We start from the raw sequence: 22712 nt of genomic DNA on the forward strand, positions 1-22712 counted from the left end.
TAAAATCCCCGCTGGCCGACAACTTGATCAAAGATGTGGAAGAAACATGCAGGACTCTCCGACAATATGGGCTGAAACTCAATCCCCTGAAATGCTTATTCGGGGCTAAAGGAGGAAAATTCTTGGGTTACCTGGTGACCGAGCGAGGAATAGAGGTCAATCCTGAAAAAGTTCAAGTGCTCAAGGATATGCAGCCTCCTCAGAATTTAAAAGAAACCCAGAAGTTGGTCGGCAGGATAACAACCCTGTCAAGATTCATTTCCAGATCTGCGGACCGGGCCGCTCCTTTTTTCAAGGTGCTAAGGAAGACCTCCAAGTTCCAGTGGGATGAAGAATGTACTAAGGCTTTTGAAGAGCTGAAGAAGTATCTGGAGACTCTTCCCTCTCTTTTTAAGTCAGTTGTAGGAGAACCCTTATGGGTTTACTTGTCAGCCACCCCTGAGGCTGTGGGGGCTGTGCTCATTAAAGAACATGACAATGTACAACGACCAGTGTATTTTTTCAGCCATTTATTGAAGGGAGCCGAGTCCCGATACATGGCACTCGAGAAGTTGGTTTACGGATTGGTTCTTATGGCTCGGCGGTTACGTCCTTACTTTTTATCGCATCCAATCACAGTCTTAACCAACAACACCATGGGAAGAGCACTGACTAACGTAGAAGTTGCAGGTCGGCTTATTAAATGGGCCACAGAGTTAGGAGAATATGACATACAGTATCAGCCTCGCACCGCTATTAAGGCACAAGCCTTGGCAGATTTCTTAACAGAGGTACATCAAGCCAGCCCTGAAGAAACATGGAAGATCTATGTGGATGGGTCTGCTAATCATCATGGAAGCGGGGTCGGGGTATTAGTAATATCTCCTCAAGGAGATATACTCCAGTTGGCAGTGCGATTAAATTTTCGAGCCACGAACAATGAAGCAGAGTATGAGGCTTTGTTGGCTGGATTGCAAGCAACCCCGCATGTCGGGGCAGCTAGGGTAATCATATATTCAGATTCCCAATTGGTGACTCAACAGGTTACTGGCAACTTTGTTATAAATTGTGATAAATTACAAATGTATCGGGAAGCTTATGAGAAGATGAAGGCAGAATTTACAGAGGTCATTGTGACAAAGATACCTAGGTCAGAGAATGAGCGGGCAGATGAGTTAGCAAAGATGGCCAGTTTCTTAACTACCTGGGTGCTGGATCGGTCAACGACACAAACCTTTCTGATAGCCCAAATAGATTTGCAAAACAACGCAGAAGCAACTATTGATTGGTGGGCACCCGTGACCAGTTATCTCAGGCAGGGTATCTTACCGACCGACCCGGAAGAATCTCGATTGATAAGGAGGCAGACTCATGCTTATGTCATGATCGGGGACCAGCTCTACAAAAGGTCCTTCTCTCGACCTTTACTTAAATGCTTGAGTATGGAGGAAGCAGACCAGGCCTTGCGAGAAATACATTTGGGATGTTGTGGCAATCATATAGGAGGTCGAACATTATCTCGCAAGGTGCTCCTGGCTGGATATTTTTGGCCTACTTTACAGAGGGATGCTCACAAGTTGGTGAACACATGCTTGTCTTGCCAGAAACACCAAAACTTGACCCATCGACCTACGGCCCTGTTGAGAACGTCCATAGTGTCTTGTCCTTTTGATCAATAGGGCATGGATATCGTGGGACCATTCCCGATGGCACCAGGTCAGAGGCGCTTCTTATTGGTGGCTGTGGACTATTTTTCTAAGTGGGTAGAAGCAGAAGCTCTGGCCCGGATTACGGAAGATGCTGTCATTCAATTCTTGTGGAAGAACATCCTCTGTAGATTTGGTATTCCTCATAAGCTGGTGTCTGACAATGGAAGGCAATTTCAAGGACAAAGAATACAGGCCTGGTGCAAGGGATTTGATATAACGCAAGCTTTCACTTCAGTAGCTTATCCTCAAAGCAATGGTCAAACCGAGATAATTAAAAGAGAAATAGTTCGAGGTTTGAAGGTCAAGCTAGATCATGTCGGAGGCAATTGGGTGGAAGAGCGGCCCAGCATTCTGTGGGCCTATCGTACAACACCTCGGGAAGGCACAGGTCTGATGCCATTGCACTTGGTTTATGGAAATGAGGCAGTGGTACTCATAGAAATTGGAGTATCGCTGGTCAGAAGGACACTATACAATGAAGGAAATACGGAGCGGCGGTTAGCTGAGCTAGATCTTATTAGCGAGACTCGCGACCTGACTGTGGCTTAGCTGGAGGCTTATCGACAAAGAATGAGACAAAATTACAACAGAAGAGTAATTCCTCGATTCTTTGGGGAAGGAGATCTGGTCTGAAAGCAAATCAAGCCAGTAGGGGACGTGACTAAGCTAGCACCACAATGGGATAGACCTTATAAAGTCATTAAAAAGTTAGCTTCCGGGGCCTATTATTTACAAGATGAACGAGGCAAGAAGCTAGATCGGCCCTGGAGCACTAATTACCTATGACCTTATCGAGTTTGAAGAGACAGACTGAGAAGTGCAGATCGAGTGATAAGCCGAGCTGTGACTTATCTCACAAATTGGGTTATCAGACCGGGGAAAGGCAGATCGGAGAAAGCGAGAAAGGTGAAAGCAGATTGTATGTAAACTTTATGACAAAGCTAAGCAATTTAAGGCAAGCATTGGAAGGTAAACAAAGAAACAACAAAGTAGTTTACAAGCAATTCTCGAATTATTATGTACAAAAAGTCAAAAAAATGTCAGTCGAAAGGAGCAAATATCTCATCCGGTATCTCTTTGATGATCCGATCATGGTCTAAGAATTCAGGAGGCGGAAGGGACTTTAAATAGTCCTGCTCGTGAAGTTGTCGCAGAGCCCCGCCCGCCCCGTAGATAGCAGATGTAGAAAAACGATGTCCCACCTGTGCACAAAATTCTGGAGAACGCAGATACATGGCACAGTTTTGCAAGCAACGATCGTTCTCCCCTTGTCTGTAAAGTGCCAGAGCTATTGACACGTCCTCTGTGGTGGCCCTAGCCTGAGCTAGTTCACTTCTGGCAATGGCCAATTCTGTTGCTTGGGAAGTCAGTTGGGTCTCTTGAGATTTTAAAAGGGCCTCCTGCGATTTTAATTTTTGGTCCTAATCTTGCACCAGAGTTTCGGCCTCACACAGTTTTTGAACCAACTGGTCCATAGCTCTTTGATGCTCTAAAGCCTGCTGATTCATACTCTGTTGGTGTACATTATCACCCTGACTCTGCTTTTCCTGGAGCTCTTCAAGTTCGTGCTCGGTTAGGGCTAGGGACACTTCTAGACTATTCTTCCTGCTGGTCAAGGCTTTTATTTCCGCTCGCAAAGCATGGCTGGCCTGGGGAGGATCATTCAGTTGCAATTCCAGTTCAGCAACACGGTCCCGCAACATCTTATTCTGATGATGAGTAGCATGGAAGGAACAATTCATTATCAGAGACTCTGCATAGGCCTGGGACATACAAGAAGTATCTGATAAGAGCGGGAAAAACAATAGTTGGGAAATTTTTAAAAGGTTACCTTGATATATAACTCTGCAAATTGGTCCATCTAGGTCGGGGGAGGCAAGGAATCCATATGCCGCAGGCTTTCTTCCCATAGAGTGGTCAGGCGACCTTTTATTTTTAGGGAGCTGGTGGGAACATCCGTCCGGGACCATAACTGCGCCTCAGAAGGGAGAGTAGTGCAATAATCCTAATAAGTAAGCGAAGGGGGTCCTGAAGGACCCGCAGCTGAGCTGGGAGGAGCTGAAGGCTCGGCGGTTGCACCAGATGGAGCTGAAGAAGGTCCCTGAGGAGGTACTGTAGGCGGGATAGTAGAAGGTCATTTTGAGGGGCCAACTTCATTGTCATGAGTGTGCTGGGAGGTGGTAGGATGAGCCAATGGGGGCTCGGCTTGATTATTAGATGAAGTAGGGGGATCAGCCACATGGCTCGGAATTGAGGGTGGAGTCGCCTGAGGGGATGTAGGAGAGGCAGCTGCGTTTGGAGGAGAAGAAGGGATAGATGATGGGCCGGAGTCGGACATCGGGCGAGGGGCTCGGCGCCGACGTCTTTGAGATAGCGGCTGATCGTCAGAGTCAGAATCATCGGAGGACGACCGAGCCCTACGTCTAGAGGAAGTTGGGGCGTTTTGGCTTACGCGTTCATTTGTGGCACGAGCCCTGCGAGCTGCCTGAGAAGCCTCTATGAAAGCAGGACTGGCAAGAGAGACGTTGCCTGTTCTTCCGCCAAGGCCCGTATGCCTCTCACCAAGGCCCTGACCGGGGATGTAAGGGGCTCGAGGAGGACTAACCGAGGGTAGCGGTGTTGGGGGAGTAGGTCGGGCCGTACGTGGGGCTCGGGGGCGAGCGGGAGCCCGGGGGCGAACGGGAGTAGCCGGCCGAGGTGGACGAGCAGCCCGGGGGCTAGCGGGAATGGTCGATCGAGGGGCACGAGCAGTCCGAGAGCGAGTAGGAGGGGCCAGTAAAGAAGGTCGGGCAGCAGGAGACCCTCGCCGAACAAGTCTGAGCGGAGGATTGGTCGATGAAGCCCCACCGATTAAGGTCGAAGACGAGTGGGGAAGTGCTCTTCTCTCCAGGATAACTCGCCCTCGCCTCATTATCTCCATGTCACTTAGAGGGCGGGGATGAACCTCCGAAGCATAGATCAAGATTTCAGCTGCACCGAGTAAAGTGTGGAATTACTTTCCCTAGATCCTCAAAAGAAATAAAATACTTATGCAGTGATGACAGAGCAGAAAGAAAAGCTTACCCAGGGAGCGAAGCGTCTCTTGGGTCAGATGGCTCAGGCGAAAGTAGGACAACAATTCCTCAGATAGTAGACGCATTAAGTTAATGCACCAGCCGGCCAAGCGAGACGAGGCTTCCAAATAAGAAGCGTCTAGATGAAACTCTCCCAGTTCAGGAGAGGAAGGAGGTAACTGTTGCCATCGCAGGGGTCATTCCACGTCACGGGGAAAGACAATGAAGAAAAATTGGCCTCTCCAGCTCGGGTCAGAAGGCGGTAGGGATGAGAAAAAATTAGTTCGAAGACGAGGCTGGAAACGAAAGGTGCCTTCTTCTTGGTGCCGTAGGGTGAAGAAGCAATGAAATAAATAGGCGGACCAGGATATTTCGCACACTTCACACAGAATTACAAAGCCACAAAGGATTCTTATGGAATTTGGTGTCAGTTGCCCCAGAGGAATCTGAAAATAGTGGCCTATGTCGGTAAAGAAAGGATGGATGGGAAGACAGAGGCCAGCCATAAATTGTTCTCTGAAAAAGGTGCTGGAGCTAACAGGGGGATTAGAGAATCGATGTACTCCAGTTGGGATGATCACTTGCACGTCATCTTCGACCCCATAGGTGTAACGTAGATCATCTCGAGCATATTCATCAAAAGAGGAAGAGCTGGGGTAAAGTATTGACGCCAAAGAAGAGAGAAAAGAAGGGGACGTCATGAGAAGCAGAAACGAAAAGAGGGAGGATTGAGTGAAAAAGGATCGGGTCGAAAGTGGTAGGAACAGGAAGGATGCAAGTAAAAGGCAGAAGAAGAGGACGTCAAACGTTGCAAGGCGAAAGCAAGGAGAATATTTATAGGCGCCTAGCAGAGGGGTATTTTCGTCAAATTATCAGTTGTCGGCGCAAAATAATGGGCGGGAACAACGAGAGCCGTAGGATCAGCCTCGAAAATAATGCCAAAGGGTATACTGGGAAAAGTATTGGCACGAAATACGAAGATGTGAACCTTGGGAAAAGATACCCAGTGTACTCGAAAAAGTAATCGCGTTTCCCGAGTTGGCTTATCTCTTAAGCAAAGACTTGTATCTGAGCAAACCTGAATAACGAGGGGTCCTGGTCTACATTTAATTTCTCGGTCGTCCTCAATACAGACCTGGAGCCTGACGGTACTCGGCCTGTACATAATTTTTAATGACTCGGTCTTAAAACTTAGATCGACCTGTAAACGAGGCCAAGGAAAGATCGCAGAGTAAGAATAAGGCAAGATCAGCAGGGGAAGGTAACGAAGCAAGTCGGGAAATTAAAAAGATCCCTGACCAGGGGTAAGTGAGACCTAAAACAAAGGGCTGAAGCATGAACAGGAGAATGATCGATTATCAACAATAGTAGATCAACATAATATCAGCCGATTACTATGATAAAAGTCAAGGGCCCGTTACCAAAGCCTATCCTGAGAAGCACAAGCATTCCAAAAGAAAGATAAGTTTAGAAAGACGTTGAAATAGAAGTAAAGTTGGTTAATTACAATTTCACATTAAGACAGGCAATACAGGGTGCTATTCTAGGGATGGTTGTCTGCGGGAGTTGAGTCATCAATAGTTGGGTCTGCCGGAGGTTCAGGTGGGCAGGGAGCAGGGTCAGCCGGAGGCTCGGGCAAGAGAAAGAGGTCGTCATCATCCTTAAAAGAGGGGAATGACTCATCAGGAATCTCATCCATGATGCGACCTATATCTAAAAAATCTTCTGAAGGGACAGCTAAAATCATATTCTGTTCCAGCATTTGACGAGCTCCTCCGCCCACGCCGCAACATACCATGAAGTTCATTAAATCACCCATTTTCTTCATGAAGAAGGGGGAGGTAACATATGCTTGCCTATAAGCCCTCAGCCGACCCACTTCGCCTGCTAGATAATCGACCAGCTTGGTCTCTGCTTTCTCCGTGTCAGCGCGGGCTTGAGTCAAGGCTTCTTGACTTTGGGAGACCTCCTCTTGAACTTTCAGAAGGTCAGCTTGCACAGCTTTGAGAGTCGCCTGGCTGGTCTCCCACTGGCTTTGAAGAGCCTTCTCTCGGTCAGCGCTAGAAGCCAGGTGACTTTGGACTTCTGCCAGGGTCTTTTGAAGACTCTCCTGGGTTTCTTGCAAGTTAGCCAATTGAGCATCTTTCTTCTCCAACTCAGCCTCTAGCTCTCGGCGCTTTTCTGCTTCGGAGGCCAGTTACGACTCACTTGTCTGCAAAGCTATTTCCAAGGCCTTTATCTTGTCAAAAGCTACGTGAGAAATATCGCGGGCCGATTCGGCAGACTCTCCAATTAAGCGAAGATAGTGCGCCAGATCTCCAGGAGTTGGGTTGAGCGGATCGCAGGGAGTCAAGGGCAGTTCTATTTCCTCCAGCCGAGCCTTCAGCACTTCATTTTCTCTCTGCAAACTGCAGGCGTACTTAACGGCACTTAGATTGGCGGAGCAGGTCTGTGTCAGACATAAGAAGAAAGGTTATAAAAGATCGCAGCAGAGGAACATAAAGGTAGAAAGACTTACAGCAACCATCTGACAAGCTACTTGATCTAGTCCCCCCAACGGAGCATTCTTCCAAAATTTGTGATTGCCAGTGCGCCAGGAGGCCGCTAAATCGCCCTCTAACTCGATCAAAGCAGTAAGGGGAGGAGCCCCATCAGTAGTTCCTACGGCGACCCCTGAGCCTGTGGAGGAAGGCACGCGCCAAAAATCAGTAAAGGAATATTTCTTGCAAGTTTTTCTCCGGGATCTCGAAGTAGGCGCGGGAGCATCTAAGGGAAGGGGGGCAGATGGAGTATCAGAGCTCCCAGGTTGGTCCGCTAATGGTAAAGGTGGCTGACCGGGAGAAGGGGTTGGCGCTTGTGAAGAAGCTTGCTCAGGAGCTATATCTCGACCGGGAGCTAGGACTGATATGCGGGGGGACACAACAGGAACCTCAGGCCCATAGTGCTCTCCCGGGCAGAAGATGCAGCCGGGATTTCCAAAGGACGGTGAGCGGCAGAAGAGCGGCGGCTGGGAAGGATAGGTGGGGGTGATGCTTGAATAGCTGGGGTCACTCTTTTTCTCTTGCGTTGGAGTTTTAGGCGCTCAGCCGGTCGGGGAAATGCCACTTGCTTCTCCTCAACCTGTTCTCCAGCTCCCTCCCCGGCCTGTTCTTCAGAGGCTTCCTCAACTTGCCCGGCCGTGGATAGCTCAGCCTGTTCTATAGCAACCGGACCTTCCGCAGGAACCACCTCCAGGGGAAGCGCTGTGAAAGTTACTTCCTGGGTCCTCGCTGGCAGAATGGGTGGTGGAACAGAAGGAGCGGATTGCGAAGCAGAAGGAATAGATCGGGAGGAAGCTGCTACACCCCGTCTAAGCTCTTCACCTAGATTTTTCAAATAAGAGGAGGACCGACGCTTAACATCGGATGAGTAGGCTCGGTACATGGCAGCCTCTGCGATAAAGAAGAAAGATACCTCAGTTAGCGAATAATAGATAAAAGGAAAACGGGGTCTTACTAAACGGAGCCCCGATGTCCTTCTGAACAGGGCTGAGCCCAAATAAATATAGAAAGCCTTCCAACAACAACACAGAAAAGTTAACAAGTACGCCTTGAAGTGCTTCGGAGGAAGGGATACAAGCAGGCTGGTGCTGGTGTGTAGGAAGGTCGGCAGGGAGGTCTGGGCGCCATTGTATGGGCCCGACCAGTGGTTGAGGTAGTCTAACAAAGAAAAAAAACGAGATTTCCACCCTTTGTTTGAAGAAGGCATGTCGAAGAAGAACTTGTAGCCGGGCCTAGCTTGCACCATAAACACTCTTGGCTCCGAGCGTTTGAAAGAATAGAAGTGGTAAAAAAGATGAACAGTCAAGGGAAGTTGATATACGCGACAGAGGATCACAGTGCCGCAGACTGCCCTAAAGAAGTTAGGGGCGAACTGAGAGATACAAATGTCAAAGTATTCACTCAGGGAAGAAATAAATGGATGGATGGGAAAACGAAGACCTCCTAAAATCTGGTCTTTAAAAATGGTCACGAAACCTTCCGGAGGGCTAGCAGGATGCTCTCGACGTGTGGGAACTCAGAGTTCATAAGCGTCATTAAGATGCAGGTCTGAGCGAATCACTGACAGGTCGTGGTCATCCATATCTGAAATGAAGCAGGAATACCAAAGAGTGGTCTTACCATCAGCCATTATCAGAGTAAAGGGGGTTGAGGATGAGAATAGTCAAAGAGGAGAAGAACGCTAGACGGAGGAGCTTAGAAGAGGAAAGGTGTGGACGCCGGTGAAGTCGAAGCGACAGGAAGCAAGCAGTCAAGACGAGCAAGGCAATGACTGCAGACGGCCTTTAGGGTTTATAAAGGGAGTGTTCCTAGGGAATATCGAAAAGAAGAGTATCTTTTTGGGTGAAGCGCTTAAAACCGTCCGATCACGAAGAACATGCTCTTATGGGAAAGCGTGTACAAAAAGGAGTGGTGTGGGCGGCGTCACTCTGCATAAGCAATAAAGGCAGAGGACAGGTGTCGACCTCCGAGGAGCCGTATTAATGATGGACGTGATAAGGAAATCTGTTGGTGCGGGTAACACTCCTTCGAGTAGGAGTCGTCACAGGCTCCAAACGAAGTAAAAACACCCTGTGTCTACTATACTTTTTCGCTGCGCTTATACTCAATATTTTCGAATCGATATTCACCCCCCCTCTATCGAATCTAACGGTCCTACAAGATCATGATATGAAGCAAGCGTACGGAAACGCTTACCACACGCTTTTCTGGGGAACCGTGAAAGAAAAGTAGCGGGAAAGGAATTCAAACACAACAGGGCCAAGGCTAAGTAAAGTGTTAATATAGCTATCCCCTCAACACCACTAATAATATGTTTCTTGATGACAGGCGAAGTGGAAGTTTTTCGAACGATTTCGGGTCGATAGTTCGACCCCCAGATCGGCAACTTATATCCGGGTCGGGAGTTCGACCCCCAGATCGGCAACTTATATCCGGGTCGGGAGTTCGACCCCCAGATCGGCAACTTATATCCGGGTCGGGAGTTCGACCCCCAGATCGGCAACTTATATCCGGGTCGGGAGTTAGACTCCCAGGTCGGCTGCATGTGTCCTGGTTGGTGGATTGATCCGCAGGTTGGCAATATTTATCTGGACCAGGAAAGCTCCTGCTCGGTCGGCTGTCCCAGACTCTTGCCTCAGTGTAAGTTATAAGTGAGCTCTGCTCTCACGCCCAACGACTGAGCTGCTCGGTCGGCTATCCCAGACTCTTGCCTCAGTGCAAGTTATAAGTGAGCTCTGCTCTAACGCCCAATGACTGAGCTGCTCGGTCGGTTGTCCCAGACTCTTGCCTCAATGCAAGTTATAAGTGAGCTCTGCTCTCACGCCCAACGACCGAGCTGCTCGGTCGGCTATCCCAGACTCTTGCCTCAGTGCAAGTTATAAGTGAGCTCTGCTCTCACGCCCAACGACCGAGCTGCTCGGTCGGTTGTCCCAGACTCTTGCCTCAGTGCAAGTTATAAGTGAGCTCTGCTCTCACGCCCAACGACCGAGCTGCTCGGTCGGCTGTCCCAGACTCTTGCCTCAGTGCAAGTTATAAGTGAGCTCTGCTCTCACGCCCAACGACCGAGCCGCCGGACTCTTGCCCTAGTGCAAGTTATAAGTGAGCTCTGCTCTCACGCCCAACGACCGAGCTGCTCGGTCGGCTGTCCCAGACTCTTGCCCTAGTGCAAGTTATAAGTGAGCTCTGCTCTCACGCCCAACGACCGAGCTGCTCGGTCGGCTGCCCCAGACTCTTGCCTCAGTGCAAGTTATAAGTGAGCTCTGCTCTCACGCCCAACGACCGAGCTGCTCGGTCGGCTGTCCCAGACTCTTGCCTCAATGCAAGTTATAAGTGAGCTCTGCTCTCACGCCCAACGACCGAGCTGCTCGGTCGGCTATCCCAGACTCTTGCCTCAGTGCAAGTTATAAGTGAGCTCTGCTCTCACGCCCAACGACCGAGTTGCTCGGTCGGCTGTCCCAGACTCTTGCCCCAGTGCAAGTTATAAGTGAGCTCTGCTCTCACGCCCAACGACCGAGCTGCTCGGTCGGCTGTCCCAGACTCTTGCCCCAGTGCAAGTTATAAGTGAGCTCTGCTCTCACGCCCAACGACCGAGCTGCTCGGTCGGCTGTCCCAGACTCTTGCCTTAGTGCAAGTTATAAGTGAGCTCTGCTCTCACGCCCAACGACCGAGCTGCTCGGTCGGCTATCCCAGACTCTTGCCTCAGTGCAAGTTATAAGTGAGCTTTGCTCTCACGCCCAACGACTGAGCTGCTTGGTCGGCTTTCCAAACTCTCGCCTCAGTGCGAGTTATAAGTGAGCATTGCTCTCACGCCCAACAACCTTCTCGGTTGGCTCAAGCACTTTCTCGGTCAGAGTCTTTTACATATAAAGCAAAATACAACACGCCTTACAGGTATTAATGCTTACTACTATGTTGGCAAGGGGTAAGAAGAAAGTGAGGTACGCGAAGTGCTTTTGTTATGTTTCCTAAAAAGGCTAAAAGAATGCAGGTGTTTTATAGTGATACAAACACAAACATTAGGATGAAGGAATACAGTTATAAAGTAGAAAATAGGCTTCATTTCATAAAGAGGGATTCATAGAAAGGAACATTTAATAGTGCTTTCAATTGCTATCGGACCCAGACACTGGAGGTCCTTCTTCTAAGCGCGTTCTTGCTTGAGCCAACTCTATCTGGGTACGATCAAGGGTGTCCCGCAGTTGATCAATGGTGGCATTTTGTAGTCGATTCTCCTCCTTCAAAGATGTCACCTCATCCTCGTGCTTCAACTTCAGATAGAGGATATGATGGAGTTGAGCGTGAAAGTCTGCTTGTGCTTTCATCTTCAGAGCCATTTCTGCCCGGGTCCTACATTTGGCCGCTCGCCATAACTCTTCCAGTTCCCGGAAAAGAGAGGTCTGTAGATCCCGGCTCAAGGTCATATCATGTAAAGCCTTCTCGGTAAAAGCCAGCTGGTGACCCAGAGCGGACAACTCGGGGGATTCCATGAACATGTTAAGGAGCAGGTATAAAGAGAGAATGCGGATAGGAAGGGTGAAGTGCCCCAAATCTTTTATACCAAAGAGGAAGGTGAAAGGACTCTCTTGGAACCGGAGAAGACGCTTGGAAACCAGTGTAACAGTAAAGACAGACCATACTCGGAAGTCGAAGAGATAGTGTGATCATAAGGGGCGCCCGGCTGTCGCACAGGTCTGCTGAACGCCAAATCGGTCGGCTTTTCCAGACTCTCGCCTCAGTGTGAGTTATAAGTGAGCTCTGCTCTCACGCCCAACGACCTTTCAGTCAGGCGAGCAGGTCTCACGTTGATCGAAGCATCTTCAAGTGATCAGCAATATTAACTGGAGAATCAGGTTTCACGGGCAACTACAGCAACATAGTTCAATGAGCGTACAAAACATTCATTACAAAGCCAGCACCCATTATACGAGCTCAATAGCTGAATTACTGTTTATAAATTACATAAGACAAGTACAGGCGCTGCCACAGGAAGGAACGTCCTACAGGAAAGAACGTCCTACAAGTCAGGAGCCACTGAGACAACTAAAGCCCGGACATGAGTCACTGAGACAACTAAAGCCCGGACAGGAGCCACTGAGACAACTAAAGCCCGGACAGGAGCCACTGAGACAACTAAAACCCGGACAGGAGTCACTGAGACAACTAAAGCCCAGCTAGGAGCTACAGGAGTTAGTTAAGGGGTGTACGCACTGCCACTGGAAGGAACATCCTGAGGGTCAAAAGCCACTGGGATGTTTGAAGCTCGGGCTAGCTCCGCTTAAAGGGATCTGATGATTTTCTGTTGCCGAGAGATGGTGTCTTGTTTATCATTAAGGCACGTACGGAGGAGGGATAGCTCGGCCTCATGCTTCCGCTGCAGATGCTCCTGGAGGCTAAGTAGGTGTTGCAGGTCAGACTGGTACTTCTCTTTCATTGCCTTTTCAGCGTGAACGCGAGATTTAGCAAGGCGATACAAGGCGTCTGCGTCCCGCCAGGGAGCGAGTTGACGATCTCGATCCATGGACATATTTTTCAGCTCGTGCTCCTTCTCTGCAAGCTGTAGGGTGAGTTGATTTATCCGCACTTGGGGGATGGCTGATCAACCTCGTCGGAAGAGGGAGAATGCATGGTGTCAAGGAGAAACCGGTAGAAGGCAGAGTGACGAAAAGCAGGAAGAAAGCAGGGGAAAAGAAGGATACGAGAAGGGAGCGTCTTGAGGTCTTTTTAAAGAGGAGATTGAGTACTCAAGACAAAGCAATTACGCAGGCACCGTACTCTAGGCAACCACTAAAGCAATTACGCAGACACCATACCCCAGGCAACCACTAAAGCAATTACGCAGGCGCCATACCACAAGCAACCACTAAAACAATTACGCAGACACCGTACTCTAGGCAACCACTAAAGCAATTATGCAGGTACTGTACCCCAGGCAACCACTAAAGCAATTACGCATGCGCCGTACCATAAGCAACCACTAAAGCAATTAAGCAGATAGGGTATCCCAGGCGGTAGGACATAAAGGTTGGTACGGTATGTAGGGCAGGAGGCAGAGAGCACAGAGGTGTGTATGGGTCTAGTCAGTCAGACTTGGGTCTTCCTTCGACTAGACTTGAGGGGGAGTCTTGTGATACGATGTATGAATGTGGGGCCTGTGAGATGATCTGGCACGGAGTCAAAGCCACAGAAGGGTCAAAAGTCACGCCAGCCTGGAGGTCAGAAGTCTAGCCCTCGTGGCTAGTCAAAAGTTACACCAGCCTGGAGGTCAAAAGTCTTGCCTCTGTGGCAGTGCCATCGTGGAGGTCAAGAATCAGAATTACAATGAGGTCAAGATTCCGGCACACGTGGTTAAAGTCAAAGCTTCAGTTGAGGGACTGGTCAAAGGACAGTATTTACGAGGTGGGCCGGATCTGACCTTGAAGGGAATCGAAAATGGACCCGACCCACAGGATCAAAGTAATTGAGGATCGGGTCCATGGGTCAGATATAATCAGGGATTGAGTGCGACCAAGGAGCCAGCTTATTGATTGGATGGGTATACCAAATAAAACTTCCGATGAAGCTATACAGGTCAAGGAACCAACCCAGCGTACAGATCGGGACGTTCATACCATGGATCAGTGGACAGATGCAGGTCAGGGATCCGACCCAAAGTGCAGGTCGGAACGTACATGCCCTGGATATCAATAAGCAGATGCGGGTCGGGAATTAGACCCAACGTGCAGGTCGGAACGTACATGCCCTAGATAGCAATAAGCAGATGCGGGTCGGGAATTAGACCCAACGTGCAGGTCGGAACGTACATGCCCTGGATAGCAATAAGCAGATGCGGGTCGGGAATTAGACCCAGCATGCAGGTCGAAACGTACTTGCCTTGGATAGCAATAAGCATAGGCGGTCGAGAATCAGCAGGTCGTCGAGATATACATACTTCGAATGACGCAGACGAAGGTGGATCAGGAGGCCGGACACTACATGACAAATAAGCATGCAAAGAATCGTAACCACCTGTCAGAGAATAATCATCACATGTCAGGGAATATTCTAACGGAGGGAGGCTCATACTCCTCTTGGTTCCTCCGCCAGCCTATAAGAGAAAGCCACGTGTCGACCACCGTCATACAGAGCTTGACACCCGACATTCCCTGACATTCGCCAGGTTCCAGAAGCCTCAGTTGCAGTATAAAAAGGAATGCTTTGTCCCTTACGAAGGTACGCTCGCTCGTCATTTCTTACCAGTCTTTTACTTTTCGTGTTTTTCTCTGTGATTTTTGGGAAAAAGTACCTGACTTGAGCGTCGGAGGGCCTGACCCGGGGACTTTTTCCCTGGTTTCTGGTCTCTAACGACCGTGTGACTCGTCTGAGTGTGTGCAGAGCAACAGCGCCATCATCCTGATCCTTTCTTTCCGTACAATCGCCCGTGTGCACCTGTCCACGGGGTACCTCGCTGATTCAGCATCTCAACGACTTTCCGTCAACTTTTAGCACAACAAGGCCCGCTTTCATCCGACTCAACTTCCGGACGGGATCATATACATAACATAATATCTCATTTGACATGATTGAAAAAAATAAACAAAAATCTTCCTCTTCAATATTACATAGATTAATGAGTATTTATTTTAAAGATGGATAAATTTATGAATTTGTGATTAAATTAATAATCTACGTTAAAATTGAAATTTGAGATATTTTGATCTGCCCAAGAAACTTTAGCAGGTCGCTAATGGTCGGGATCTTTATTTTCTACATCAAATCATTCTCCAACATAACTCCATGCATGTGCGTAATTAATTTTTAATTTTACAAGCAGCAAGCGTTAATGACAATCCCCGAGCTTCTAGGGACAAACCTCATTAGTTTTCTTCTTATTGGATTTGGGTTTTAGTCTTGGCGGGGAGAGGAGCTCCAACTTCACTTTCCTCTTCTTGGTCGCCACCTGATCCCGGACCTCCCCTTCCTCTCTGTTTTGACCAGCATCTGATCCCGCTCCACCTTCCTCTCCATCTTGGTCGCCACCCTAATTACCTTACTAATTAACCAACCATTACAAAAAAAATAATAATGATTTGCGATAATTTTTTTTTTTAAATTATCGCAAAATTTTTTGGTAACGGAATTAGTGATGACTATATTTTCGTTGCAAATAGCTCGTTGTAGATTTTCATGACAAAAAACATAAATTTGTCGCAAAATTTTACGATAAATGATCAATTCGTTGCAAAATTCATTGCTGATCGTGGACGAAAACGTAATCACCCTTGATCAGCGATGAATTTATTCGTCATTGATCAAAGATCAAGATTGACTGGATCTTGGTGACGAAGTCCCTGCATGTCAAGGTTGACCAGATGCTAGGCAATGAGGAGTTCCAACAGGTCACGATTGACTAGATGTTGGAAGTGAATGTTGGTGCAATATTCCCTAGGTCAAGGTTGACCAAGTTGACTGAGCTTGAATTGAGTCAAGTTCGAGTCATGATGTTTGAATTTCGATGTTTGACAATACATGTAAACAACACATGAAGATTGCAGGTGCAATTGTTCATAAGTGAAGCCTGACTGAAAGTCCTGGTGACTAAAGCCAGATAGATAAAAATCTTAGTGAGTGAAGCTAGGTGAAAATCCTAGTGAGTGAAGGTAGGTAAAAGTCCTGGTGAGTGAAGCCAGGCAGATGAAAATCCTAGTGAGTGAAGCTAGGTGAAAGTCCTGGTGAGTGAAGCCAGGCAGATGAAAATCCTAGTGAGTGAAGCTAGGTGAAAGTCTTGGTGAGTGAAGCCAGGTAGATTGGAAGTCCTGGTGAGTGAAGTCAGGCAATTGAGGAAAAGTCCAAGTAGGTCAAGGATTGACCGGATACTTGGCACGAGGAAATCCAGGTGGATCAAGGTTGATCGGACACCTGGTGGTGAAAGTCCAAGTACGTCAAAGGGATTGACTGGATACTTGGCACGAGGAGGAAAAGTCCAAGTGGGTCAAAGGGATTGACCGGACACTTGGTGAGCGAGTTCTAGCAGGTCAAGGGTGACCAGATGCTAGGCATGAGGTACTAACAGGTCATGGTTGACCGGATGTTGGTTTAGGGGACTTTGGACTTGATTTTGGGCAAAATCAAGGAGCTGGATCGATTAACCGATTGATCAGCTCATGCCAAATCGATCGATCGATCGATTGGGTGAGTCCTCGCGACAAGCCTTCTCCCAATCGATTGGTGGATCGATTGGGAGAGGCTCGCGATCGCACAGAGCACCTCTGGATCAATCGACTGATCGATCCAGAGCCCTCAATCGATCAGGCGATCGATTGGGAGGTCTGTATTCATGCGATAAGCCCTGGATCGATCGACCGATCGATCCAGGCCATTCCCGAGAGCTCAGAAGCGCTCTGGATCGATCAGGCGATCGATCCAAAGCCTCCCCAATCGATTGGGAGCAATCCAATCGATTGGGATTCGACCATTGGCGTCGTATTTAGCTGGTGGCGTGCAATTTCCACAGTAGATCACGACCAAAGCTCGCACTGTTCATCTCAGATCATCTCAGCGCTTCCACAGCATCTCCACAAAGTTCTCACCGCCAGTTCTGGAAGGATCTTGGAGGCACGTCCAAGTCAAGATGTGAAGAAGAAAGCTAGGGTTAGGGTTTTTCTTGTGCAAACTTGTAAGCTCTTGCTTGTATTTTGTTCCCTTTCCCTTTCTTCTTGTAGTGTGAACTTGTAGGGCTTCTCCGCCTTTGGTAGTTACCATAAAGGAGTGTTTTTATTAGTGGAGGGTGCGTGAGTGTGTGGATCCTTGGATTAGTCACCTCTTCTTGAGCTGGATACCAAGTAAATCCTTAGTGTTAGCATTGTGTTTATTTTCTTTGTATTTTTCGCTGCATATCTTTGAAGAAACAAGCAACGAAGAGCACGACGAGTGAACCGAGCTATTCACCTTCCCCCCCTCTAGCTAGAGCTAGAGGGTGAAGAAGTTGGAGCAAAAATTCTTCAAGTCAAAGATTTCTTCAAGCTCAACTTCAACATGGAATTCCAAGACGGACTTGGATTCGACACAAGGGTGCCTCCACCATATGTATGTATCTATAAGCTTCGATTCTTGGAGATCAAGAATCAAAAATTTTTTGATGATGGAGATAGAGCAATGGTTTGCTCTAATGGAAGGCTTCGAGGTTCCAAGAAATTCAAAGGGCAAAATTTTCAAGAGGAGCAAATGGAGCCAAGAACAAATTCAAAGGTGTGAGGCGAATAATAAGGTAACCAAATTATTGGTTAATTTATTGTCAAGCACCATTCTTTGCAAAATTGGAGAATTTGAAGATGCAAAGGAATTGTGGAGCAAGTTGGCCAAATTTCATGAAGAACCCTCCATTGTACGAAATCAAGATAAATCTAAAGAGGGCGACTCATTGGAGCAAGACCAAGAGAAGGAGGACTCCGAAGTTGAGAGATGCTCAACTTCCGAAGAAGAAGTCTAAGAAGCTTCATCTTGAAAGGAATGCAACGAAAAAGGCAAAGAGGGTGCATACTCTTTGTTTCTTGTAGAAGATGAAGATGAAGAAGCCTCCACCTCTAGGATTGAGGGGGAGTAATTTTCGATGACACCGGATCAAGAAGAAGAAGAAGTCTCCACATCCGGGTCAAGAGAAGAAGAGGATGAAGAAGTTTCCACCTCCACAAGTCGAGTCGAATCTATTGGAGGACCACCATTATCGGATCAAGAGGAAGCCTCTACATCCGGATCAAAAGAAGGAGATGTCATCCCTACACGTGAAGGTACAAATGATTCAGTTAAAAATAAAAATCATATCATATGTTTTGAGTGTAGGGAGCATGGACATTATAAGAGCAAATGCCCTAAATTGTCCAAGAAAAAGAGCCAAGTGGCAACAAAGGGTAAGGAGAAGCCCAAAGAGACCGCTTCCTCAACAAAGAAGAGCAAGGAGCACATTGTGTGCTTTTTGTGTAACCAAAAGGGACATTATAGAAGTCAATGTCCCAAGGGGAATAAAGCGGCAAGGCTCAAGAAGGAAGCACAACTCAAGGGGGAGCTTCCAAGGTAAAATGAAATGTATCATTTATTGAGTCTACCCCTTTAAATAATGGTAAAAAGCATGCTAGTTCTAATTTATATCATTTTAATGCTATTTACCATAAACATAGGAAGCATGATAGCATTAAGGGAAATCCTATGGCTCTTCATGCTAAAACTACAACACCTAGGGTTAGGAAGATAGATAAAAATTTAGGCAATAACTCTAAGGATTTTAGTTATAAGCCTAGAAATAGAAATGCTCATGGACCTAATGATAAATCAAAAACTAAGGATTTATGGAAAGAAAATCAAGTCTTGAGGTCAAGACTTGATAAAATGGAAAAGACCCTAAAAAGTATGGAAAATATCCTAAAAGGGCAAAATGAGCAAAACCTAGGTTTAGGACAACAAAAGCCATCCAATGAGCATAGAGGTTTGGGATACAAACTTAAGGTTAAGAAGGATGTAAATTCTTACCATAGGATTCCATATAGCTATGGAACCGAGTCTAGGTCTAAGGGTCAAGTCAAAAGTACAAGGGAAGTTATCCCTAGGAGTATTTTTGCAACTAAGGTGACTAATATTTCTAAGAAGTCTAACAAAGTCACTAAAAAGGTCACAAGGGAAGAAATCCCTAGGGTTGACTTAGAAAAGATGACCAAGGCTTCTAAGAAGCCAAACAAAGTCACTAGGAAGGTATCTAGGGAGGTTATCCCTAGCGAGTACCTAGAGCATCCAAGGAGCACCAATAGGTTTTGGGTTCCTAGGAGCATTTTCTCTACCCCATAGATGGGTTAGAGAGTGTTAACTCAAATTGAAAGGGTAGTTAACCTAATCATGATGAAGTTGACACTCAAGGAGCATTTTCAAGGTTATTATTAACCTTTGAAAATGAAAAGGATTATCATTTACTCTTAATTAGAGTAATATGTGCTATGAGTTGAGAAGTTTTGATGTATTTTCAATGGCACAACAAAATATGAGTAAAAGAAATGTCAAGTTGGGAGTTTGACATTTTATTAGAGACTTAAGGGCAATCTAGGACTTAAATTTTAAGTTAACCAAGGTTTTAGGATACTTAGATAGGTAATCTAGGTATTTTATTTATGCTAAAACCTGCCATGATTGTTTGCCTTTTATATGTCATGACATCATATTTATTTGCTTTGACATTCATACCTTATTATAAAAAATACAAAAATACCATGTCATGTCATACATACATCATATAGTCATAGGAAATTTTCTTTTGAAAATTATTTTTCTTTGATGTATGTCATAACATTATCATGCATTAGTTTATTCCTTGCAATTAAGGACTAATGGCATTTATTAACAAGTAACATCCTTGGTGGATGTTCATAACCTCAAAATGCCTAGGTAGATATGCATGATCCCTAGATTAGGGCAAAACCAAGACTTACATCTCACAAAGAACTATAAGGTGGCTTGTATGTGTTTTTGTACACATTAGATGCAAGTGAGTGTTGGGTTTTTCGGGCCGCGAAAACCGCTTTTCGCGTCGCGGAAACCCTGAATCACCCTAGCCAACGGATCTCGTGCGAAGAGTATATTTCAAAATTTCGAATACGAGTACGAGTTTACTAGTTAGATCTACTCCTAGATCTACAAGAAGAAAGGATATACCTTTGAAGTGAAGCCCTTCGTGTTCCCGCTCGTCCAAACGGTGCCGGATCTCAAGAGTATCAAGATAGATACTCCTCTAGAAATATCCACACGAACACTTAGGTGGAGAAGACCTAAACGAAGATGTGCTAGCACCTTGATAGGTCACGGCAAGAAGATAAGAGGGAGAAAGGAGAAGAGCTTGAGAGGAAGAAGATGCAATAATACCACTTGAATGAAAAATGAATCCATTTCATTCAAAAATGTGGCCGGCCACTTCTCCATGTGTAACCCCAAATTAATTGCATTAACTGCAATTAATGTGAAGCCATTAAAGAGAATGACTTTGTAACTTCCATGAGGTGGCACCCATGATGATGTGGAGTAACATCATTGGTCCACATCAATGCCAACTCACCAATGAGGTGGCATAAAGTCAAGTCAAACTTGACTTTTAATCTTCCTCTCAAGTCAAGTCAAACTTGACCAAATCTCTTCCATGGTTGATCTAATCTAACCATTTGATTAAAGTCAACTTAATATAATGAATCTAATTCATTAAATTAAGTTGATTTAATGAGTCATAATCTAAATTAGACTCATTGAATACATGAATCCACTTGAGTCCAACTCAAGTTAGCCCAATTATGATTACTCTTAATCCAATTTGATTCATCAAATGAATCTAATCCTCTTGGTTCATCATATGAACCTAATCTCCATCTAATTGTCCTAAGTGTGTGACCCTATAGGTTCTTGTAACGTTGGCAATGCCCTAAACCCATTTAGGAGCATAAGTAATGAGCGGTATCTAGCAACACATCATTACAACCCAAGTTACAAGAATGTCGAGATCCGACATCACCTTGTGACTACTAATTGTGACTCCTCACAAAATATGACAAGTGTCCTTCTATCCTAGACATCTAGATTGATCAATGTGAGGCATAGACCGTGTCATCCTCTAATCAATCTAAATCTTGAACTCCAAGTAGACTCACTCAATCAAATGAGCTCAATATCCTATATTGACTCATTTGGGCATGACCATGCACTTCGTGGTCTCACTCTATCAAGAATACCGATGTCTCTCCCGTCATATAGGAGGGATAGATCCCATCTACATCACTCACATCCCTCCGCATAATTTGTTACATACCCAGTAATCGCCATTATGGTCCACCCAGTTACGGGTGACGTTTGAGGAAACCAAAGTACATAACTCCTTATATAGGGAACCATGGTGACTTCAGGTCTAAGGACTAGTAGTCATACTAATAGTCACATGAGAAAGTATATGACACTCATATAACGATCCATGATACTTTCTCATGGCGGGTCATTCAGTATACATTCTCTAATGCATACCCATGTGTCAACTTGATATCTCTATATCCATGACTTGTGAGATCAAGTCATCGAGTTGACCTACATGCTAGTCTTATTGCATTAACATTGTCCCTGAATGTTAATACTCGACTAGGAATGATTAAGAGTAGTGTTCCCTATATCATCTCACTATCGGTTCAACTAACCGATTGATATAGGTGAGAACCGTCTACTCAAGGACATTATTATACTTAGTTTATTTGGTACCAATACAAGTAAGTATAATAACCAAAATCCAAATGCCTTTATTTATATAGAATATGATACAATAAGTCCAAAATACAATCATCAAATGATTGGCTCTAGGGCTCTAGCTAACAGTGAGATGTTAGGATGATGAACAAAACTCAAGATGTAATTTAGTGCATTCTTTTGAGTTTTAGGTTCATCAATACACATAGTTATGTATTTTCCAATCATTGGGAAAGCTAATGTATAAGTCATGTGCATTGAGCCCAAGGAACATGGTTGATATTGGTTTTGAAAATGATTTCAAAATGTCTTTGGAAAACCTTAGTGAAGGCTATCTTTTGATAGTAATCATCATTGAATAGTTGAGCACAAACTTGAAGAAAACACTAAAGTTTTTACAAGTTTTCAAGTTTGTGTCAATCTTGGAAAATATGAAGTATTTTTTTAGAAAACTATTTTTTTTCATAATAATATATGCCCTAAACAATGTCTACACAAATTTTTATGATTTTTGAAATTTTGTAGATTTTTCTAGGGGTTTCTGAAATTGTCTGAAATGGAATTTCAGTCTTTTCAGAACCTCAACCGATCACCCGATCGATTGAAGGGTCTCAATCGATCGGGCGATCAATTGAGAGCAAGATTCTCACGAACAGAAGCTTCCTGGATCGATCCACCAATCGATCCAGCCCTCCTGAATCGATCAGTGGATCGATTCAAGCAAGTTCAATTGATTGGGACCCAACTCCAATCGATTGGAAATGTTGATTTTGGCTGGTAAAACCTGATTTCAGCATTTTGAACCATTTCTAGTCTATGAAACCATTCCTAACCCCTTAAAACATATTTGTATACATTTAGGGGGAGTTTTCATGATGAAAACAAGGATAGACTGGTTGAGAAAGACTAAGTAGAGGTTTAGGTTGAGATTTGGTTTCATTATTGAATTTATGAACCTCAAAACTTCTAATTTTGGGTTTCCTAAAGGTTTAGGGATTTCAAGTCATTGTTGGTGCAATGACAGAAGTTATGTGCATGTCTTTAGGGGGAGTTACTCTTTCAGGACATGAAAAATATTTTTTCATACACCTTGGAAGGTGGTTAACCTTCTTTCGTGAAAATACTCAAGGTTGGGCATTTGAATATAATGGAGAGTGGATATCTTCATTATTCAAGTGGTGTCTGCTCACGGATGAGCAATT

General features: G+C 45.7%; 1 protein-coding gene across 1 annotated transcript; it reads right to left on the reverse strand.

Moving 5' to 3' along the window:
* Window positions 1-3822: 3822 nt before the first annotated feature.
* Window positions 3823-4608, reverse strand: LOC122011317 (vegetative cell wall protein gp1-like). The gene has a single exon (XM_042567704.1). It carries the CDS (start codon window positions 4606-4608, stop codon window positions 3823-3825), a length of 786 nt encoding a protein of 261 aa, XP_042423638.1.
* Between the last annotated feature and the right edge of the window lie 18104 nt (window positions 4609-22712).

This window comes from Zingiber officinale, chromosome 8A (genome assembly GCF_018446385.1).
Source record: "Zingiber officinale cultivar Zhangliang chromosome 8A, Zo_v1.1, whole genome shotgun sequence".
Classification (NCBI taxonomy): Eukaryota; Viridiplantae; Streptophyta; class Magnoliopsida; order Zingiberales; family Zingiberaceae; genus Zingiber; species Zingiber officinale.

Coding starts and splice junctions, on each gene's coding strand:
- LOC122011317 (XM_042567704.1), bottom strand. CDS start 4,608: ATGGAGATAATGAGGCGAGGGCGAGTTATCCTGGAGAGAAGAGCACTT.